Source organism: Epinephelus lanceolatus, chromosome 24 (genome assembly GCF_041903045.1).
Source record: "Epinephelus lanceolatus isolate andai-2023 chromosome 24, ASM4190304v1, whole genome shotgun sequence".
In the NCBI taxonomy this organism is placed as follows: Eukaryota; Metazoa; Chordata; class Actinopteri; order Perciformes; family Serranidae; genus Epinephelus; species Epinephelus lanceolatus.
This window is the reverse complement of record NC_135757.1, coordinates 5,219,597-5,240,314: the sequence shown is the minus strand read 5'-3', so window position 1 is coordinate 5,240,314 and position 20,718 is coordinate 5,219,597. Positions and strand designations below refer to the sequence as shown.

Here is a 20,718-nt window from a genome sequence, read left to right as displayed (position 1 = left end):
ACAATCCTAGCTCCTTTAAAATGTATTTCATTTTTGGTTGATAAAATTATATTTTAGTTCTTGAGACCCACTGTTTGCCACTGTAGCAATTTTGTTGCTAGATCTAGCAACTTCTGTATGACCCTGGCAACTTTTTTTTAAAGGCACCTTGCAACAATTCTAGCTTCTTTCAAAATGTATTTCATTTTTGGTTGATAAAATGATATTTTAGTTCTTGAGGCCTACTGTTTGCCACTTTAGCAATTTTGTTGCTAGATTTAGCAACTTTTATACAACTCTGGCAACTTTCTTTTCCAAAAAGCACCTCACTAAAATTTTAGCTACTGTCAAAATGTATTTCATTTTTGGTTGATAAAATGATGATATTTGTTTGCCACTTTAGCAATGTTGTTGTTAGATTTAGAAACTTCTGTCATACTCTTGCAATGTTTTTTTTTTTTAAAGGCACCTTGCGACAATTCTTGCTACTTTTAAAATGTATTTCATTTTTAGTTGATAAAATGATCACATTTTAGTTTTGAAACCTGCTTTTTGCCACTGTAGCAATTTTGTTGCTAGATTTAGCAACTTTTATACAACTCTGGCAACTTTCTTTTCCAAAAAGCACCTCACTAAAATTTTAGCTACTTTCAAAATGTATTTCATTTTTGGTTGATAAAATGATGATATTTCAGTTCTTGAGACCCACTGTTTGCCACTTTAGCAATGTTGTTGTTAGATTTAGAAACTTTTGTCATACTCTTGAAACGTTTTTTTTTTTTTAAAGGCGCCTTGCGACAATTCTTGCTACTTTTAAAATGTATTTTATTTTTAGTTGATAAAATGATCACATTTTAGTTTTGAAACCTGCTTTTTGCCACTGTAGCAATTTTGTTGCTAGATTTAGCAACTTTTATACAACTCTGGCAACCTTCTTTTCCAAAAAGCACCTCACTAAAATTTTAGCTACTTTCAAAATGTATTTCATTTTTGGTTGATAAAATGATGATATTTCAGTTCTTGAGACCCACTGTTTGCCACTTTAGCAATGTTGTTGCTAGATTTAGCAACTTCTGTCATACTCTTGCAACTTTTTTTAAAGGCACCTTGCAACAATTCTAGCTACTTTTAAAATGTATTTCATTTTTGGTTGATAAAATGATATTTTAGTTCTTGAGGCCTACTGTTTGCCATTTCAGCAATATTGTTGCTAGATTTAGTAATCGTTATACTTCTCTGGCAACTTTTTTTTCATAAAGAACCTTGCAACAATGCTAGCTACTTTCAAAATGTATTAGATTTTTGGTTGATAAATTATGTTATTTTAGTTCTTGAGACCTACTGTTTGCCACTTCAGCAATTTTGTTGCGAAATTTAGCAACTATTATACTACTCCGGCATTTTATTATTTTTTGCAAAAGCACCTCACAACAATTTTAGCTGCTTTAAAAAAGGCATTTCATTTTTGGTTGATAAAATTGTGTTACTTTAGTTTTAAAATGTTGATAATTTTTGGTTGATAAAATGATATTATTTTAGTTCTTTAGGCCTAAAGTTTGTCACTTAAGCAATTTTGTTGCTAGATTAAGCAACCTTTATACCACTGGCAATTTGTTATTTATTTTTAATTTTTTTTAAAGCACTTCACAACAATTTTAGGTACTTTCAAAATGCATTTGATTTTTGGTTTATAAATGATGTTATTTTAGTTCATGAGGCCTACTGTTTGCCACTTTAACAATTTTGTTGTGATCTTTAGCAACTTGTATACTACTCTGGCAACTTTTCTTTCAAAAAGCACCTCGCAACAAGCTACTTTTAAAATGTATTTCATTTATAGCTGATAAAATTGTGTTATTTTAGTTCTTGAGGCCTGCTGTTTGCTACATTAGCAATTTTGTTGCTAGATTTAGCAACTTTTATACAGCTCTGGCAACTTTTTTCCAATTTTAGCTACCTACTTAAATACTTAAACGTATTTGTAAACTTTTAACAACTTATATAACATACTTAATACGCTCAAAACGCTGAACGATGGCAGTTATTCCAATACACTGCTTAAAACATATGACTGACTATTCAGAATGTGTAGTTTTACTCGGTAATAAGAAAATTAAACCATAAATATGAATAAAACAAACCTGTAATGCATTGTGTTTAAAGTTGAAAATATCTGATCATAGAAATTAAAGAATTTAAACGAACAAATTTCGACTCATATACGCAATAGAGTGTCCCAGGGATGACATTTTTCTGTAGCAGACGCAGAGGTTAGCATTGCTGTTTCCCTTGTCAAAAAGCCTATGAGATTTTTCCATTGGATTTTGGATTGTTACGCCTTGCTGGTACTGGGTCAGTGTCATCGATTCAACAAGGTGCTGGAAACATTCCTCAGAGATTTTGGTCCATATTGACATGATAGCATCACGGAGTTGCTGCAGATTTGTCGGCTGCACATCCACGATGAGAATCTTCTGTTCCACCACATCCCGAAGGTGCTCCCATTGACTTTGAGACGGGGGAAGTGGGAGTGCTAACATGCTAACTCATTCCTGGGCTACTCTATAACATCAGTGATATCATGTCATTTAGCAATTTTTAGCAACAATTCGACCTGCCTGTAGCGACTTCCCCTGGCAACAGACACTGTGCATGAAGAGGAACTTGTTTTAGTCAAGATGCTGGTTTAAGACGTTTTATTATCAGAATATCCTTCGATTTTTGGCTCTTGCAGGTATAATATTTATCTGCCCAGGTAAAACTGGCATTTTGCACTTGATATCAGCAGAAATGATTTGCTTCCTGTTGTAGGTGTTTCTCAGATAGCAGCACATGGCTGTGTGTTGGGTTATATTACATGTCTGATCCCCAGCTGAGCTCAACTGACTTTCATTTTTTATCAATTTGAGGAGTAAATTGAAATTCACACAATATTGACAGAGGCGTCGTCCTCCTCAGATTCCTCGCAGAGAAATGTTTTTGTGGCAAAAGAGTCCTTCGATATATATACTTTCTCGTTTACATTCCAAACACTTTCTTTCTTCTTCTCTGATTGAATGTAAAGAAATGTGGCCTTGAATCTGATTTGATTTACGTCACTCACTCTCTCTGCTTTCTCCTCCATTTCCTCCTCCTCTCTGCTGCTGAAGCTCATCGGAGAAGTCGTTTGCATGGAGATCTGCAGGTACAGTTTCTTGCTTTTAACCTTTAAATTTCCGTTTTTAAACACAAGGTTACAGAAAGATGACCGCCTCAGACTTCAAATACTGCAAACAAAAGGTCCTGCACCTTAGAATCACATCAAATCCATATGATTTTGGCAGTAAAGAAAGTATTTTTCCACATGTAGAGAGACAATTTACCCTTCAAAGGGCTGAAAATTGCCAGAATGCAGCGCCGGCCGCTGAAGCAAAACAAAACAATGTTTCCGCCAGAATATATGGGCTTTGAAATGGACCCATTTACTATTCTGTCACAGATCCCTCCACTCCGTTTCCTGGGGCATTCTTCACTGTCGGCTTTCCAATAAAACAAAAGTACTGTAATAAAATGCTGTATTCTTTTGTGTCAAAGAATCAATACATTTAATATCTTTGATTAAGAGGATTCTGTCTGCGAAGGTGATGCTACACAAGTGTTGTCACGCTGACTTTTCTTTATATTCTGTGTGAAGGGAAAATGTGTCACTTTTTCAGTCTGAATTTATGCATAACAGTCTGCTGAGGACTGGCTGTTCTTTATGGGATAGTCAAGATTGTTTTAAAGTGCTTATCCATAGTCAGTGTGTTACCCACAGTAGATGTCAGTCAGCACGTCCCAAGCAGACAGGATTACCACCACGGAAGCTAAGAGAAGTACTGCTGTGGACGGGAGTGCAAATTTGCATGTCCACGGATAGTGAAAGACCCCGCCAAACTCCACCTTTGATTGGCAACTAGTTGTTGTTGCCGTCATTGGTTGGATTGGTTAGGTTTAGGCAAGAAGAGTGAGGTTGATTAGGGTTAGGGTAAGCCAGGTAGGGTGGGTCATGCCTTCGTTATCCGAGGAAGTGCAAGTTTGTGATGGTGGCAGCAACACGACGTGTTTTACCAACCCTGTCTCACTGTGACGAAAAAAGCCGCCCTTTCACGTTGGCATAGACGTTGCTGGTTTTGTTGACCGGTGCCCGGCAGCATCGGGGGAAGCGCAGTGGGACAACATCGAAAGTTAAGGCAATGGAAGTTCGAGTAGGGTGGACAAACACAGACTTTCACCCAGGAGGCCGGTGTTCTCTTCCCGCAAGATTGTAAAGTCGAACCCCGTTCTTTTTGCCTAAACCCAAACACATGCCTTTGTTGTTGAAGGAAAAAAACGTCATTTCACAGTGTTATACTGACGTAGTGCTTTTATTTTGAAAGAGACTGTATGCAAATTGTACATTTCCTGTGAAAACAGAAGTGTATTTTGAAAACAGACAATGCACGTAACAGGCTGAAGTTGACACGGCGTCCCAGACGCACACAGGGTACCTTGCACGTCATATCTCAACATGGAAAGTCCATGACCAAATGTGAAAACCGAAATACCACTCTCTTCAAAGCCAGCAGACTCCATTGACAGAAAATGTAATTTTACCTTGCAGAACACACGACCCACTGGTCTACTGCTGCCTTGATCAGTAGATTTGTTGGTGTCATTAGCTATGTTTCCATCCAAAAGTGATTCGAATCATTGGGAAATGCGCATTAAAAGAAATACGAATCCTGTGTGTTTCCATTAAATGTAAGGACTTTGGTGAAAACTACGCACTCGCGTGGGTTTTCCGCAGAACCGGAAACAAAACAAGTCTCGCATTCTTCTTCTTCTTCTTCTACGTTTTCTGGCGGTTGGCAACCAGCTTCAGTGGTGTGCATTGGCGGGGGCAGGGGGGGCGGTTGCCCCCCTTCGTGGCACAGTTGTTGAAAAATGCGCGCTAAAGTGCCCTCCTGGGAGCCAATATGCACGCTAAAGTGCCCTCCTGGGAGCCAATATGCACGCTAAAGTGCCCTCTTGGGAGCCAAAACACGCGCTAAAGTGCCCTCTTGGGAGCCAAAACACGCGCTAAAGTGCCCTCTTTGGAGCCAAAACACGCGCTAAAGTGCCTTCTTTGGAGCCAAAATGCACGCTAAAGTGCCCTCTTTGGAGCCAAAACACGTGCTAAAGTGCCCTCTTGGGAGCCAAAACGCGCTAAAGTGCCCTCTTTGGAGCCAAAACACGCGCTAAAGTGCCCTCTTGGGAGCCAAAATGCACGCTAAAGTGCCCTCTTGGGAGCCAAAATGCACGCTAAAGTGCCCTCTTGGGAGCCAATATGCACGCTAAAGTGCCCTCCTGGGAGCCAAAACACGCTCTAAAGTGCCCTCTTTGGAGCCAAAACACGTGCTAAAGTGCCCTCTTTGGAGCCAAAACACGCGCTAAAGTGCCTTCTTTGGAGCCAAAATGCATGCTTAAGTGCCCTCTTGGGAGCCAAAATGCGTGCTTAAGTGCCCTCTTGGGAGCCAAAATGCGTGCTTAAGTGCCCTCTTGGGAGCCAAAATGCACGCTAAAGTGCCCTCTTGGGAGCCAAAACACGCGCTAAAGTGCCCTCTTTGGAGCCAAAACACGCGCTAAAGTGCCTTCTTTGGAGCCAAAATGCACGCTAAAGTGCCCTCTTTGGAGCCAAAACACGTGCTAAAGTGCCCTCTTGGGAGCCAAAACGCGCTAAAGTGCCCTCTTTGGAGCCAAAACACGCGCTAAAGTGCCTTCTTTGGAGCCAAAATGCACGCTAAAGTGCCCTCTTGGGAGCCAAAATGCACGCTAAAGTGCCCTCTTGGGAGCCAATATGCACGCTAAAGTGCCCTCCTGGGAGCCAAAATGCGTGCTTAAGTGCCCTCTTGGGAGCCAAAATGCACGCTAAAGTGCCCTCTTGGGAGCCAATATGCACGCTAAAGTGCCCTCCTGGGAGCCAAAACACGCTCTAAAGTGCCCTCTTTGGAGCCAAAACACGTGCTAAAGTGCCCTCTTTGGAGCCAAAACACGCGCTAAAGTGCTTTCTTTGGAGCCAAAATGCACGCTAAAGTGCCCTCTTGGGAGCCAAAATGCACGCTAAAGTGCCCTCTTGGGAGCCAATATGCACGCTAAAGTGCCCTCCTGGGAGCCAAAATGCGTGCTTAAGTGCCCTCTTGGGAGCCAAAATGCACGCTAAAGTGCCCTCTTGGGAGCCAATATGCACGCTAAAGTGCCCTCCTGGGAGCCAAAACACGCTCTAAAGTGCCCTCTTTGGAGCCAAAACACGTGCTAAAGTGCCCTCCTGGGAGCCAAAACACGCGCTAAAGCGCCCTCCTGGAAGCCAAAACACGCGCTAAAGTGCCCTCTTTGGAGCCAAAACATGCGCTAAAGTGCCCTCCTGGGAGCCAAAACGCGCACTATATTTTTCCGACATCCCATTAGCCCGACAGTCCGCGGTGCTGAACGGCTCCCGGCGGGCGTATTTCTACCTTGATGGTGCGCTGCGACCGGCTCTGGGTCAGCTGGGAAAAGCTTGAGGCAAAGCAGGCTCACAGCTTTGTCATTTTAACCCACACCATGATCTTTTCCTGACCCTAACCAAGTGGTTTTTGTGCCTAAACCTAACCAGACCTTAACCACAGGGCATCATGATGATTTCGGAACAACGGGACTTCGGAACAATGGGCAGTTCCCTGGAAGGGGCTGTCTAACAGTGAGGCAAAGCCGTGAAAATATTATGAAAATAGCACACACTTCAGGGCTGTTCCCGACTCAGGATTATGTCAGTCAGATCAGATTTGGCTGTTCAATATTTCACTATTTGTTCCTTTTTTGTCCATATAGAGTTTGAATGGGGTTCCATGTAACATTCAAGGTGACAGTGACACTCAGCTGCCTCCGTCTCACCCAAGGCTTGACACTCTTGACGAGTGTCGCTTGACAGAAATTTAACAGTCAAGTGACGTTTCTAATTTATGCTTTAGTGAGACCCCCTGTGTTTTATTTTTACGTTCCAAGTATATTTCTGTCACTGGTTAGTAAAGAGTAATCTGCACAGGCAAATGTCCTGCTGTATATGTGTACTTATCCTATTAACTTTATATTTATTGATCAATCAGCCCGCAGTTTGTCTGTCAGCTGCAGATTTCTCTCACTCACAGTGGGCGGGGAGATGAAATCCATGAATCAATAAATACAAACACTGTCGGTTTCCTCCCATGGCGCTGACATGAAAACTGTTTGATTCAGTAATGTCTGCGGCATCTGTCCTCTCAGCTTCCCAGGAGCTGCTGTGGACACACTGCTGTTTCTGGGGGCCAAAATGTCCCCAAAAGTTCACTGCACACTGACTTAAAATAAAACAAGGACTACTTGATATGAAGAATCTTCAGATTTCAGCGGGCAGCCTCATTACACTTCTTCGTTGGTACCTGCTTTTCCAAACATGCTGACCACCATCTACTGTAATTCACTCTCTATGGATAAGTACCAAAAAATCCCTTTAAGTTAATGAGAGATGTCTCTGCAGGAGAGTCGCAGGGCGGAGCCATGGAGGCGTCTGGACGTCACCTGGAGGCCGAGGAAGGACTCTACATGCCTGAGCCGGACCGCGCCTCCCTGCATGACAGTGAGGGTCTGTTAAATGTACACACCACACAGTCTGAACAAAAACATTAGCGGGCGTTTGAAGTGTAAAATGTCTGATGAAGAAGAGAAAGAGCTTTTTTTTTCTATATGTCTAGTTGCCGCCCACATCAACACATTTCTTTTATGCCACGTGGGAGCGATCCGTACCTCAATAGCAAATCCCACAGATCCCACTTGTAATTAACACTCCAGTAGGAGGCTGATGTGCTTGTTTTTCGAGGCAGATTTATGTTGGATAAAAGTGAAAATGCGGTGGCGTTTTGAAGTATAAAACCATTTATTCAGATCAGTTTAAATCACCCAAAACATACTCTGCTGCCTGGGATTTTATTCTTTACTTCCAAGCGTCTTGTCAGAAAAGTTTCACATATATTCACACCTGGGAGCTCTGCAGCACAACCACAGCCTGTCGCTGTTGGACATTAGGCATCTTCACTGGAGCGGTTGACACCTCGGTCCATCAAGCTCCCTCGAAGCTTGTGTTAAACCACAGAAGACGGGGGGGCCGATAGAGCGAAGCGCTGATGCAGTCAGTGCAGCTGTGGATTCTCATGTGTGCAGGAGGGTGGCTGTTTTTCGAACAACTGGTTTTTAAATATTCTCGTCAAATTGTCAAAACTTTGCATGCATCCCAAAAAAAGCCCGGAGCAAACCCTGAGAGTTCTTCACAAAGTTCCCTCTTATTACAATAAATTACAATATCATCAGTAAACATTTAACTTCTGGGTCGCTGTTTGAAATGTTAAAAGCACATTTGCCTTTGGTCTTATTTATATTCCATACAGTCGGAGTGGTCTGATAAAAATATTCCCCACATGCTTCTTCCTCCTCATCCTACAGCAGAAAGTAGGCCAGCTTTATTGAAGCTATATGCAGATTCTTCCAGGAACAGCATAAAAGGCTTAATGCAGATATCCACGCGCGTGTATTTGTATGCATAATGCCTTTTAACAAGTTGAAAGCCAGTGAGATAATATGCAAATCACCACACCGCAGCGAGTGATGTGATGGTGGCAGCGCTGATCGGTTTGATCACATCTCCAACTGCTTTAACGTTTCAGAGGAAGAGCTGAGTCGTAAGAATGTGGACACGGTGTTTCCTCACCCTCTTGTCTCTGTCTCCTCTCAGGCTCGGGAGGTCACTCGGCCCAGATGACTTCGTATTCAGACAGCGGCTACCAGGACAGCAGCGTTAGTTATTACAGCAACCAGAATGTGGTGCGTTCGGAGCCGCGGGCCTCGATATCAAGGAGCCCGAGAGCTGAGGGGCAAGCCTCTGGACAGGTAGGCCGAATCCCCAGTGTGTGAGTGTGTGTATGTGTCTGCCCGCAGCTAACCTTGCAAACTACTGGACCATCAGCCTAATATTTTGTGTGCGCATTTCTGACAGTATGCTCCAGGACCTCTCATGGTTGTGCTGATTTACCATTGTTAGAAATCTGTTTATTGACTGTTTTATACCGTCACTGGCCTCTCACTCCTCTTAACTGGAAAATCACGCAGCAGAAGCATAGAGCAGAAGGCATTTCCTGATGTCGCCAGGCTATAAAAACAAGAAGCCTTACGTAGTCTGTTGCAGGCCACATTTTGGCCTTCAACGTGGCTCAAATACTGACATCCATAGGAAAGTTTGGTCTCATTTTGAACCGCAGCATCTGCAGATTAATTCCGCTTAAGTAAGGCACGCTACAATATCCTCCTCAGACCCTGTGTCCTCATACGAAGACATCACATTTTGGGTTTACTCGACCTTATATTTCATTCTGCTTAACTTCGACCTGTTGTCCTCGTTCATGGACACTTTTTGTGCCATCTAGTGGTACTAAGACCACAATACACTTATCCATGTAAAAACAAGATGGCAGCAATCTCTGCCAAGTCAGTCTGCAGCTGGTCCCGACACAAAAGTGGACAAGGTCCAAAACCTGATCACGTTTAATGGTTGAAACTTTTTTCATGATTAATAATGTTTGTAGTTTGATACGGCAACAAATTTGACCAATTTAAAGCCTCAGTGTGTAAAAATGGTGAGTAACAGTGACATCAGCGGTCAAATTCTAGATTGCAGCGCTCACTCACTCACCGCTCCCGTCGGGTAAGTGACGGTGTCCTCGTAGGACAAAAAAGCCTTGCGCGGACAGCAGAGTTTTTCGAGTTTTTCGAGTTTTTCGAGTTTTTCAGGGGGTGAATATTCATTTAGGAATCTAAACCATGTTACGATATGTTATAGCTTACCAGTGAGATACAGGTTATCTGTGAGATATATGTTAGGAGTGTTTTACTTCTAATTGTTTTGGTAACACGAGCAAACATTAGCACAGTAATGCTAAAATAACAGGTTTTATGTGATAGTCACGGCACAGTGCGGCAAATACAGGTTGGTACGATTATAATATATGCGTTTCCAGAGTGTTCTTCCACAGGACACAGGGAGATGAGGAAGAGGGAGAGGGAGAGGAGGAAGACCAGGGAGAGGAAGGGGACGAGGGGGTAGAGGCGGTGCAGGAATGGCCAGGCGAAGAGGTGTGTCTCGGCTACCTAGAGGGAAGAGGAGGAGGAGAGGGCAGCAGCCTTCGCAGCAGCGCAAGAGGAATCAACAGATTAGGCTGTAGGCTACGCTAACCATCTAGCTGTAGCTCTGGGATAACGTTAGCCAAGGCTAGGATAACGTTAGCACGTAAACGTAGCCGTCACTTGAACTTAGACGAGAGGGAAAAGTAGTTGCAAACATGAAGCCAAAATGATTTTAAAATATCAGATTGAATTACCTGTCTAGCAGAAAGCAGGCAACCTCCACATCCCTTGTGAAATCCTCCTCCTTCAGGAGTTCTTTCCACCTGGAATAAGCAACGCCGATATTCACTCGCGTTTTGTCCCGTCCTCGTTTATCTGATCTTTTTCTTTCGTTTGGTGGCATGGTTTCCCTCTTACGGGGCAAAACATGTGTGTGCTCCTCCATTTAAAGTGCGACAGAATCATGAAAGTACAAAGCAGGTTCACGCAGAAGCGCCCCGGATTGATCTTCACTTTAACCGTCTCCAGTGACGGCAAGTTCTAGGTAAAGTCAGCACCAGGATTCAGGAGTGCTGGAGCGTTGAATCCTTTTGCACTGAAAGATGAAAAGGTTGCGAGAAGCAGCTGGCCCTCAGGTCTTTTCACCTTTTCTAATCTGGTCCCGTTCAAGAAAGTTTGGACATCCTTGACCTAAGATCTGATAAGTTTTCTTTTAGTCAAAGAAAACTGTAACTTTTTTTAGTATAGTCTTAGTCATCAGATTATTATACATCCAAAACCAACACAAGATTTTATCTTATCATTATCTGATGTAAAATGTCATTGCTAACCTTAACTTGATTAGTTACTCCGAATCCTCTTGACTGTGCTAATTGTGTGGGGCTCGTCTTTTTTCGTCAACTATATTGCATGTTAATATGGCCACAGTTAGTGTTTAATGACACTGGTGCCATCTCGTTTCACTCCTTAATAAAAGGGTTATTGACAAACATATTTAGTCACTAGCTCCTTTTACACTGCCTTTTCAAGGTGGTAATATTGCGCCATAATGCTGCCTCTGCATGCTATATATAAGGTAGGATTGCAGAAATGGGGGACAGAGTGGTCTCGCCTGTTTGTGTCCCGCTCCTGGTTTACTTTGAAATGTGTTCTCATTGTGTTTAGTGTTTCTTTTACTTCCTGCGTTTTCCTGCCTTTGTTGATTACCTCACGTGTTTCACCTGTGTCTTGTTCCACTCACCTGTGTGCAGATACTATGTGTTTAAAGCCCAGCGTTTCCCCTATTCAGTTGTCATCGTCGCCTGACTGTGTTCATGCTCTCCAGCCTTTCCCTCGTGTTTGATTCCCTGGTTTTTGACTCCGCTTGGATTTATGGACTCTGCTTTTTGTGTGATTTCCCTGAACGGATTTTTCTGCCTTCGCTGACTGCGTTTACCTGTACGACCCCTGGCCTCCTAGGTGAAGATTTAGATTTGGTGTTTTGTGTTTTTCTCTGCAACTGAGACCCAGTTTTGTACTTAACTGTTACAGCTACATTCATGCTCCCTTTACGTACAAAAATGTATACGTCCGTTTCAAACGATGTAACCTTCACTGCCCACATACTTCCATGCGCCCTTTACGTTGGCATGGATGTTAACCAATATATCCACCAGAGGGCAGCCCAGCGTCAAAAGTTTATGACAACAGCAAACTCAAAAACAAACATGGCAACTGTGGAGGAGATATTGATAATGTACCTCTTGCATAAAAGACAAAAACAGAGGCAGCGTTGTAGGAGGCGGTGGTCGGTGAGGCCGTTAAATACATCGCGACTTGAGGACAGGGAATTCTTTTCTCTAGTACTGCCGATGACAGAAATTTAATTATTTCTTCTTCATGTCTCACTAGAGCTACGCATCGGGTAGTGACAGCAACACTGCCCCCACGGTTCCCGGTGGTACTGCTCTGTTGGGCCCGTATCTGTAAGCTTTATGGAAACGTGCAGAAATACGGACGAAATGAACGCGGAGCACGGACAGAAGGCTCCGTCCGTATCCAGATCCGTATTTAACGTTGAGCATAAATGGGCCTTAAGAGCGTTAAAATGATGTCTGTAGAAAAGAGACAGCTGGCAGGATGGGTGTGATGTTTTGTCGTGTTGTGCGTGTGACCTATCGCGGGAGATTTAAAAAGCTGATAGCAGTTAGCAGCTAACACAAAAAAGAAAAACAGCAGCCAAAAATGTACTCAAATTGGGAAAACAGTGAGTTCCAGGACCTCCTCACCCTCCGAGCAGAGGTGCTATTGACACGTTAATGCCACTGTTATTGTTTATAAAGCGCTACGGACATGTATGCTAGATGTCACACTAGGGGCTGACACCGTTGTGGTACATGTCACGCCTCTTTTGATTCGGTGATGCCAGGATGCAGTCTAAATTCACACGTGGGAGTGGAAATATGTGGCGCTATAGTGCGATCTCTGTGTTAAAAGGACGATAGTCTTTGTTAATGAAATAAAAATTGTTCTGGAGCTTTAAAATGAATTGATTATCTTTGGAGTTTCATGTTAACACGGATGAGAACTGCTCAAAATGCTGATTCGAACAACTGTAACAACGGGGCAAACTCCAGCTGCTGATGAAGATCACTTAACGTGATTGAAAGCTCCAGTGCAGCTGCCTAATTTCGGCTCTTCTCTCAAATGAGAAATCCTACTCTACTTCCCACTTGTGACTATTTTTCAGAGTGGTGAAATATTTGGTTGTTTTTCTTCTGTGAATAATAATCTTCATCTCCGGAGTAACGACCGCTCGCGGGGGTTCAATAATTACTGTCATGAGTGATGAAGAACATCAGCTGAACCCTTCAAATCAAACCCAGTCTTACCTTAAAAACTGTCTCAACTGTGTCATATTATCCTTTCATTGTGGCTAATAATTATCTGCTCTTTGCGTGACAGCAGAGGCAGGACTGACAGATAATAGTGAGCCCATTTGAATTTCCTCCTGATTTATTCCAAACCAAGCAGCCTCACTGGATGGGCTTACATGCCTCGGCTCTTAATTTTCCTCTGAGGCGTTTGAGGCTTTGATGGATTAAGGCGGCACAGATCGGCATGCAGTCGGCAGAGTCAGTAATTGAGGGACATTTTACATTTGGTAGTAATAAGGAGGAGAAAGTAAATGTTTGTCACCATAAATATGAAATATTCTGTCAAACCTTTGCTGAGACGTAATATATTTACAGCCCACAGTGGGATGAATTTAGACATTTATTCAGAGGCACGCAGGCTCGCTTACGTGGACAAATGAAAAAGATAATGACGCCCTTCATCAGACGTGACAAAGTGTCCTGCCTCCACGCATCACGTTGCTGCTAACTGGCAAGTATGTTTGCAGTGTGCCGTCTAATTTCAGTTTTCCAGGTGTTTATTCAGAGAAGAGAAACGCTGAGGAGATTAATTATCAGCCATGTTATGGATATTACACTTGACATTTTTGTTGTTTTGGGCCTGGAGAGCACATGAATGCCAAGAATCCAGTCAGGCTTAATTAGAAATGAGTGAAATGTCATTAAATGTCATTTGGTAATGACGTTGGAGGATCCTCAATAAATCCTGGACTGTAACTCCTCTGGTCGAACTTTGCAGAACGACCACACACGCCACGAAAACACAAACATGTAGGATGCAAAAATGAAGCAATTAAAAAGATTAAAACAACACTGATGCTTTGAATATGTCTTGATCTATTGATTTTGGCTTCCAAGCATTTTACTTTACGCATTCTTAATTGCATGCATGTATAATTTAATGGTATTTACTCAAGCATTATGGCTTCTTAAATTAATAGGATTAAAGGAATACTTCACCCCCTAAATACCCTTTTGTATATGAGTAGCTCCACCCATGTTACGTTGAATTTGTGATGGATAATTCGTTTTTCTCGCGTGCCTCCACGGTGAACGAAGAACCCAAAAACAGAGAAAACGACTATGTAATAAGTAAACACTGACCAACGGGACCAGACTGGCCGACCCGTATGCTCTCACTCAGTCGATCGATGATGTCACAGGAAGCGACATTTGTTTGTTTTGCTATGGAAGCTAACGTTAGCTAATGTGCTAAAATGTTAGCGTCCCAGAGAAATCCAATATTCCTCTTAATCCCTCCCCAGTTTCTGATGAGGTGGACATGATAACCCTTAATACACATAACATTATTCATCCCTACAACAGGAAATACTTTTCCCCTAACCTGATATGAAGTGTGCGCTGCACATGTGAGCATTTTTGATGATGGCCTCCGTCCAGTTTTGAGCCATGACTCCTTCTATTCTGGCTCCCAGTCACACAACAAGACATTTTAAGACTCCTATGTAGCCTACAGCCCTGTGGTGTCTGTGTGTCGTGTCTGCAAACAACGGATACATCGCATTTGTATGTTATTGTGTAGCCAAATCGTTGAAACTTTACGTTATTTTACAACACTGTAGCAGTTAGCAGCTAACCTTACCTCACCTAGGCGCAAAAACCACTTGGTTATGGTTAGTGAAGGAGCCAGAATGTGCATTTAACCTCTGTTGTTTATTATTTGTTGAGACTACAAACTTTATATTTCATTTCATCTCATTTTGCTTTAGTTGTCTCGGTTTTTTGTTTAATAATTCATCATAAAACACATCTTTGGACTACAGTTAAGCACCTACTCAGCCTCTTGGCGGCTTTTTTCATTGATAGTAGTCGCTAAAGTTGAAAAAGATCATGTTTTGTTTTAAAATAAGTGCTTTTTGTGCCACTAGCTTGGCAGGAAATGCAGTGATGTCAAAGTAAAAAACATGTGGCGCTATACCTGACTAACTGATATACAAATGGTCATTTTGGGGTTGGAGTATTCCTCTATCTAAAAACAGATGCTTCATTATTACACAATATGATATGTATAATTTTTCTCCCATCTTCCTCACAGGTGTCCGGCAGGGTGTTACGGAGGATGGCATCCCTCCCCTCCAGAAGCCAGTCTCCTGGTTGTGGCACTGCTGGCACCGTCTCGCCCTCCCGCATCTCCCTGCGAACATCCCAGGGCAGCACCTACGACTCGCCCATCCTCTCAGAGCCAAAACCTCTGGCCGCCGTGTTCCCTGGCACCTCCATGCCACCCTCCTGCCCTTCGCCAACCTCCCCGACCGACGGCACACAGGTCCTGGGTGGTGGAGTTGGAGTTGGAGGAGGAGGTGGTGGTCGCCTGGGCTCCACCCTGTCTCTGGTGGAGGGGAGGTGTTTGACGGGGTCACCGCTGCGTTCGGGGATGACGGCGGTGCCGCAGCACTACGGCTCCACGCTGCCCAGGCAGAGCCAGCCGCTGGCCTACGGAGCTGATCCATACGGCCTGTACCAGAGGAGCGCGCTGCCCCGCCCCGACAGCCTCATAGGTCAGTGTGATTATTACAGTGTGGTACTGTAATATAATAATGTTAGAGATGTCCAAACATTGTATATCACTGGCCTCTGTTGTCTGAGTGTGCACAGTCATGGGTAAAAAAAACATAAACTCTAAAGGCCCTACAAGTAAAACAAAAATGAATTTTTCTTTTCCTTTTTTTTAATGTTTTTATCTAATTTTTTTTATTTAATTAAATTTATTCATTTTATTATTTAATTTTTTAAAGATCTCAAAATTGATGAATGCATTAAAAAACAGTTTTCACCTTTATAAATACTATTTTTTAATTTTTCCTTGTTATTTTTTAGAGACTGTTACTTGTGAGAAAGAAATTTAATTGTTTTCATTTAATTTATTCATTTATTCATTTTATAATTTAATTTTTAAAAATTTCAGAACTGACCAATGCCTTAAAAAATGTTTTCACCCCCCTTATTACTTAATTTAATTGAGTTTGTTTCCATTTGAATTAAGTTAGTTATTCATTGTATTATTTAATTTTTTAATTCTCAGAACTTACCAGGGTATTAAAATATGTTTTCACCTTTATTATCACTATTTTTTTCCTTGTTATTTTTTAGAGACTATTTGTTACTTGTGAGACAGAAATTTAATAGAAATTTAATTTGATTTAATTTAATTGAGTTTGTTTCCATTTGAATTAAGTTATTTAGTTATTCATTGTATTATTTAATTTTTTAAATCTCAGAATTTACCAGTGCATTAAAATATTTTCACCTTTATTCTCACTATTTTATTTCTCCTTATTTTTTAGAGACTATTTTAGACTATTTTATTTTAGTTACTTGTGAGACAGACATTTTACTTTATTTTATTTTTTCATTTTATTATTTAATTTTTAAAAATTTCATGCATTGACTTTTTTTTCACCTTTATTATTACTTTTTAAATTTTTTCTTTGTTATTTTTTCAGTGACTGTTCGTTACTTGTGAGACAGAGAGGGACAGTGGGAAAACAATATCATACTTTTTTTTAAACGTGCCCCAAATTAAGGTTTGCATGAAAAGTCAATCTGATAAGTTGACTTTCTTTTTCCAAATGGCTCGGACAGTTTGTTTGATAAATTAGTTTGAAAACTTTGTAGTTGGACTATAAGACCACTGTTTTTTTCTTTTTTTGCACCCTTTTGTCACCATACGATGTTTATCCAAAATTTGATTTCTGACACCATAATGGAGATGGCTCGACTGACGACAGGAACATATAAAGGCTTTTCCTATTTCAACCGGGATGATTAAATGAAACTTTACAGACACATAGGTACCATTGATGATTTTTTTTTTTATTCATTTAAACCCCGCCCCTTCCCCGTCATTTTCCAGGATGATCGTATCATCTGATTCCCAAATAGGGGAAAGAGTGGGGCTGAAGGGAAAGCAGCTCTTCTTCTTCTTCTTCTTCTTCTTCAAAATCACCTCCCTCGCCTTCCGTCTCTTTCTTTTTAATATCTTTCTCCTTTCCCTCTGAAAACATTACAGCAATAAACAGTCAGTAATTTACACTCTGTTACCTGTGGACCGTATTAAACTGTATCTATATCTGTGATTATTACCATTTGTTCTGGAGTCTGATGGGGTGGGGCGGATGCAGGTGGGGGCGTTGCTGCCTCTTGGCAAAGCATGTTCTGCAAATCAAAGACATGACCGTTTCTAGGGACAAAGGGGACCCAAATTGACACGTTCATTCAGGGACAAAATAAAACAATAATATAATATGAATTCAATCATAATAACTAAAGTTAGAAAAGTGTAAATGCATTGAATAAATAAAATCATTACAACACCATCATTTTAACTTAAAAAAAAGCTCGAAAATGTTATGTAAAACCAAAAAGAATTTGATCCAAATGATATCACTTTGGTTATACCTTGTATAAAAAAAGGTTGCCCAAACTGGTATGTCCTATAAAAAGGGCTGCTTATTGATTATTATTATTTAAAATAAACTTCACAGATACATAGGTACAATCAAGACATTTTTTATTTATTTTCTTCCTCTTCCCAATCCCCCATGCTTACTTTTTTGGCGGGTGGTTCCTCCTTCTCTTCTTCCTCCTCCTCCTTCTCTTCTTCCTCCTTCTCCTCCAAATGGCCTCCCTTCACCTCTTTCTCCTTGTTGCCATACTGGGTGCAAAATATGAAAAACAAGTGGAACAAAGGGGTGAGGCAATCTCCACATTTCTCCACAACTCAAAGTGAATACAGAGTATTTCATTGATCATTCTTAGAACAGACATTTGCTTGGCCAGTTATAATCTCTCCTCACCAGTGAAGCTTCTTCATGACCTTCTGAGCTCCTGCCTGCTCCCTGTCCTGACCCCTGTGAGCTCTCTCCCTATTAAAAGAAATACATGTGCACTTTGTGCTTTACAGTTTCCAAATAACAAACATTAAAACCCTTTGGGCCCTAGGGCTCTTTGGGGTATTTTTACTGCCTTTACTTTTAAGCTCATATCACAGTCATTATAAAGGCTACATACACATGCTATATCTTGTTTTTTTCAGGACAATCTGATCAGATTTGCCATCATTCCATGTCCTTCTATGTGCCTATATTTTATATTAATTTTTATATCAAGGAAAAAAACAAATCTGTGTTACTAAATTCTTACATTTTTACATGTATCTCGGCATAGCAAGTTGTAAGTTGACATATTCTGCCATATATGAAGAGGGGAGACTCTCTGGAATCTGGCAATATAAGAACCATGATGGTGGGACATTCTGTCACTTCACAGCTGTCTTAAACATGTGGTTTGTGCCAGGCGGACATGATTACCTCCGGAGGTTGGTGTGTTTGTTTGTCTGCAAAATAACTCAAAAGGTTATGAACGGATTTTGATGAAATTTTCAGGAAAGGTGGATAATGGGACAAGGAAGAGATGTTAAAATTTTGGTGGTGATCGGTTGAAGCAAAGTGGGTAAAATAATAAATGAAGTCTATCGTCTGACAGCCTCAGCAGCACTTCCAATTTCTAAAGACGGTGAAAATAGCGCCATCTGGTGGCCGGAAAAGACCTCTTGTTCTACTTGCTAAATATTGTTGTAATTCTAAAGTTGGAATTAATGTTCTGTGTTGGGAAAAAAGAAAGTGAAAAATACAAAAAAAAAACCCATATTATATTCTGTGTTGGTACAAAATAAAAGCTAAATAAATACACCACAGTGTCTCCACGGTGAAGGCATATATAACCTACGGAAGCGTATTGCATTCACTTGACAAATAAAAAAAGCCCTGTTTTTCTGAATAATTTTTTCCCTGTTTTTCCTGGTAATTTTTTTCTGTTTTTCCTGGTAATTTTTTTCTGTTTTTCTGAGTAATTTATTTATTTTTCTGTTTTTCTGAGTATTTTTTTCTGTTTTTCTGAGTATTTTTTCCCTGTTTTTCCTGGTAATTTTTTTCTGTTTTTCTGAGTTATTTATTTATTTTTCTGTTTTTTTGGTGTAATTTTTTTCTGTTTTTCTGAGTAATTTTTTCCCTGTTTTTTCCTGGTATTTTTTTTCTGTTTTTCCTGGTAATTTTTTTTTCTGTTTTTCTGAGTAATTTATTTATTTTTCTGTTTTTCTGAGTATTTTTTTCTGTTTTTCTGAGTATTTTTTTCCCTGTTTTTCCTGGTAATTTTTTTCTGTTTTTCTGAGTAATTTATTTATTTTTCTGGTTTTTTGGTGTAATTTTTTTCTGTTTTTCTGAGTATTTTTTTCCCTGTTTTCCCTGGTATTTTTTTCTGTTTTTCTGAGTAATTTATTTATTTTTCTTTTTTTCTGAGTATTTTTTTCTGTTTTTCTGAGTATTTTTTTCCCTGTTTTTCCTGGTAATTTTTTTCTGTTTTTCCTGGTAATTTATTTTTCTGTTTTTTGGTGTAATTTTTTTCTGTTTTTTGTGGTAATTTTTTTTCCTGAACGAGGAGACGAGATACTTCAAAATCTGGCAAGAACCTCCCACCTGGCACCTGCAAGTGACCCCTGCATCCATGGTGACTCCTGCTCATGGATGTATTTTGCATTCGTGGTTCGAGGTTACTAACAGGTTGTAACAACAACGTTAGCTGACAAACATGTATGGGCATGATTTCAGCTGTCAGGTAACGTTAAGCTAACAGTTTTTTTCCATCATGCTGGACATTGTTACTCATCACAAATTTATCGGCTAACGTTGTTACAACCTGTTACTAACCTAACCTGTTACATTGAGCGACAGGCCTACACTAGAAGGATGCAGTGGAAAACATAGCTAGATTATCCTACCCTGTGTGTAACTAATTACGTGCCTTACCCTTATTGATCCCGTAGTTGAAAGTGTCTAGGAGCAGGAGCACGGATGCAAAATACATCCATGAGCAGGAGTCACCATGGATGCAGGGGTCACTTGCAGGTGCCAGGTGGGAGCTTCTCGTGAGATTGTGAAGTATCTCGTCTCCTCGTTCAGGAACAAAAAATACCACGAAAAACAGAAAACATTCCTCAGAAAAACAGAAAAAATTCCTCAGAAAAACAGAATTATTCAGAAAAACAGAAAATATTACTCAGAAAAACAGAAAAAAATTACTCAGAAAAACAGAAAATATTACTCAGAAAAACAAAAAATTACTCATAAAAACAGAAAATATTACTCAGAAAAACAGAAAAAAAATACTCAGAAAAACAGAAAATATTACTCAGAAAAACAGAAAAAAATTACTCAGAAAAACAGAAAATATTACTCAGAAAAACAAAAAATTACTCAGAAAAACAGAAAAAAATTACTCAGAAAAACAGAAAAAAATACTCAGAAAAACAGAAAATATTACTCAGAAAAACAGAAAAAATTACTCAGAAAAACAGAAAAAAAATACTCAGAAAAACAGAAAAAATTACTCAGAAAAACAAAAAAATTACTCAGAAAACCAGATAAAATACTCAAAAAAATAGAAAAAATACTCAGAAAAACAGGGCTTTTTTTATTTGTCAAGTGAATGCAATATGCTTCCGTAATAACCTAGTAATGATAGTGATGCAAATAACCTAACTGTGATGCAGGCTGCAAAATCTGATGCAGAGGGGGAGGGAATATCACCTACTTGGCGGAGGTCTGCACTCTGAGTGCTTTTCTAGTTGCCAGTATTTTTTCATTACAGCAAGAAATTCCATTGA

At 40.5% G+C, this 20,718-nt stretch overlaps 1 protein-coding gene across 4 annotated transcripts in view; it reads left to right on the top strand.

The window, feature by feature from the left end:
- The window catches only part of LOC117250179 (plakophilin-4-like), an 82,011-nt gene that overhangs the window by 22,415 nt on the left and 38,878 nt on the right, over positions 1-20,718 (top strand). For 3 of the 4 annotated variants that reach the window (XM_033616223.2, XM_078166014.1, XM_033616220.2), the window contains exons 4-7: positions 3,129-3,163; positions 7,511-7,615; positions 8,759-8,913; positions 15,094-15,556. In XM_033616223.2, the coding sequence (XP_033472114.2) occupies positions 3,129-3,163; positions 7,511-7,615; positions 8,759-8,913; positions 15,094-15,556 (758 nt within the window). The remainder of the gene's footprint in view (positions 1-3,128; positions 3,164-7,510; positions 7,616-8,758; positions 8,914-15,093; positions 15,557-20,718) is intronic. The other variant, XM_078166015.1, reaches the window with a different exon arrangement.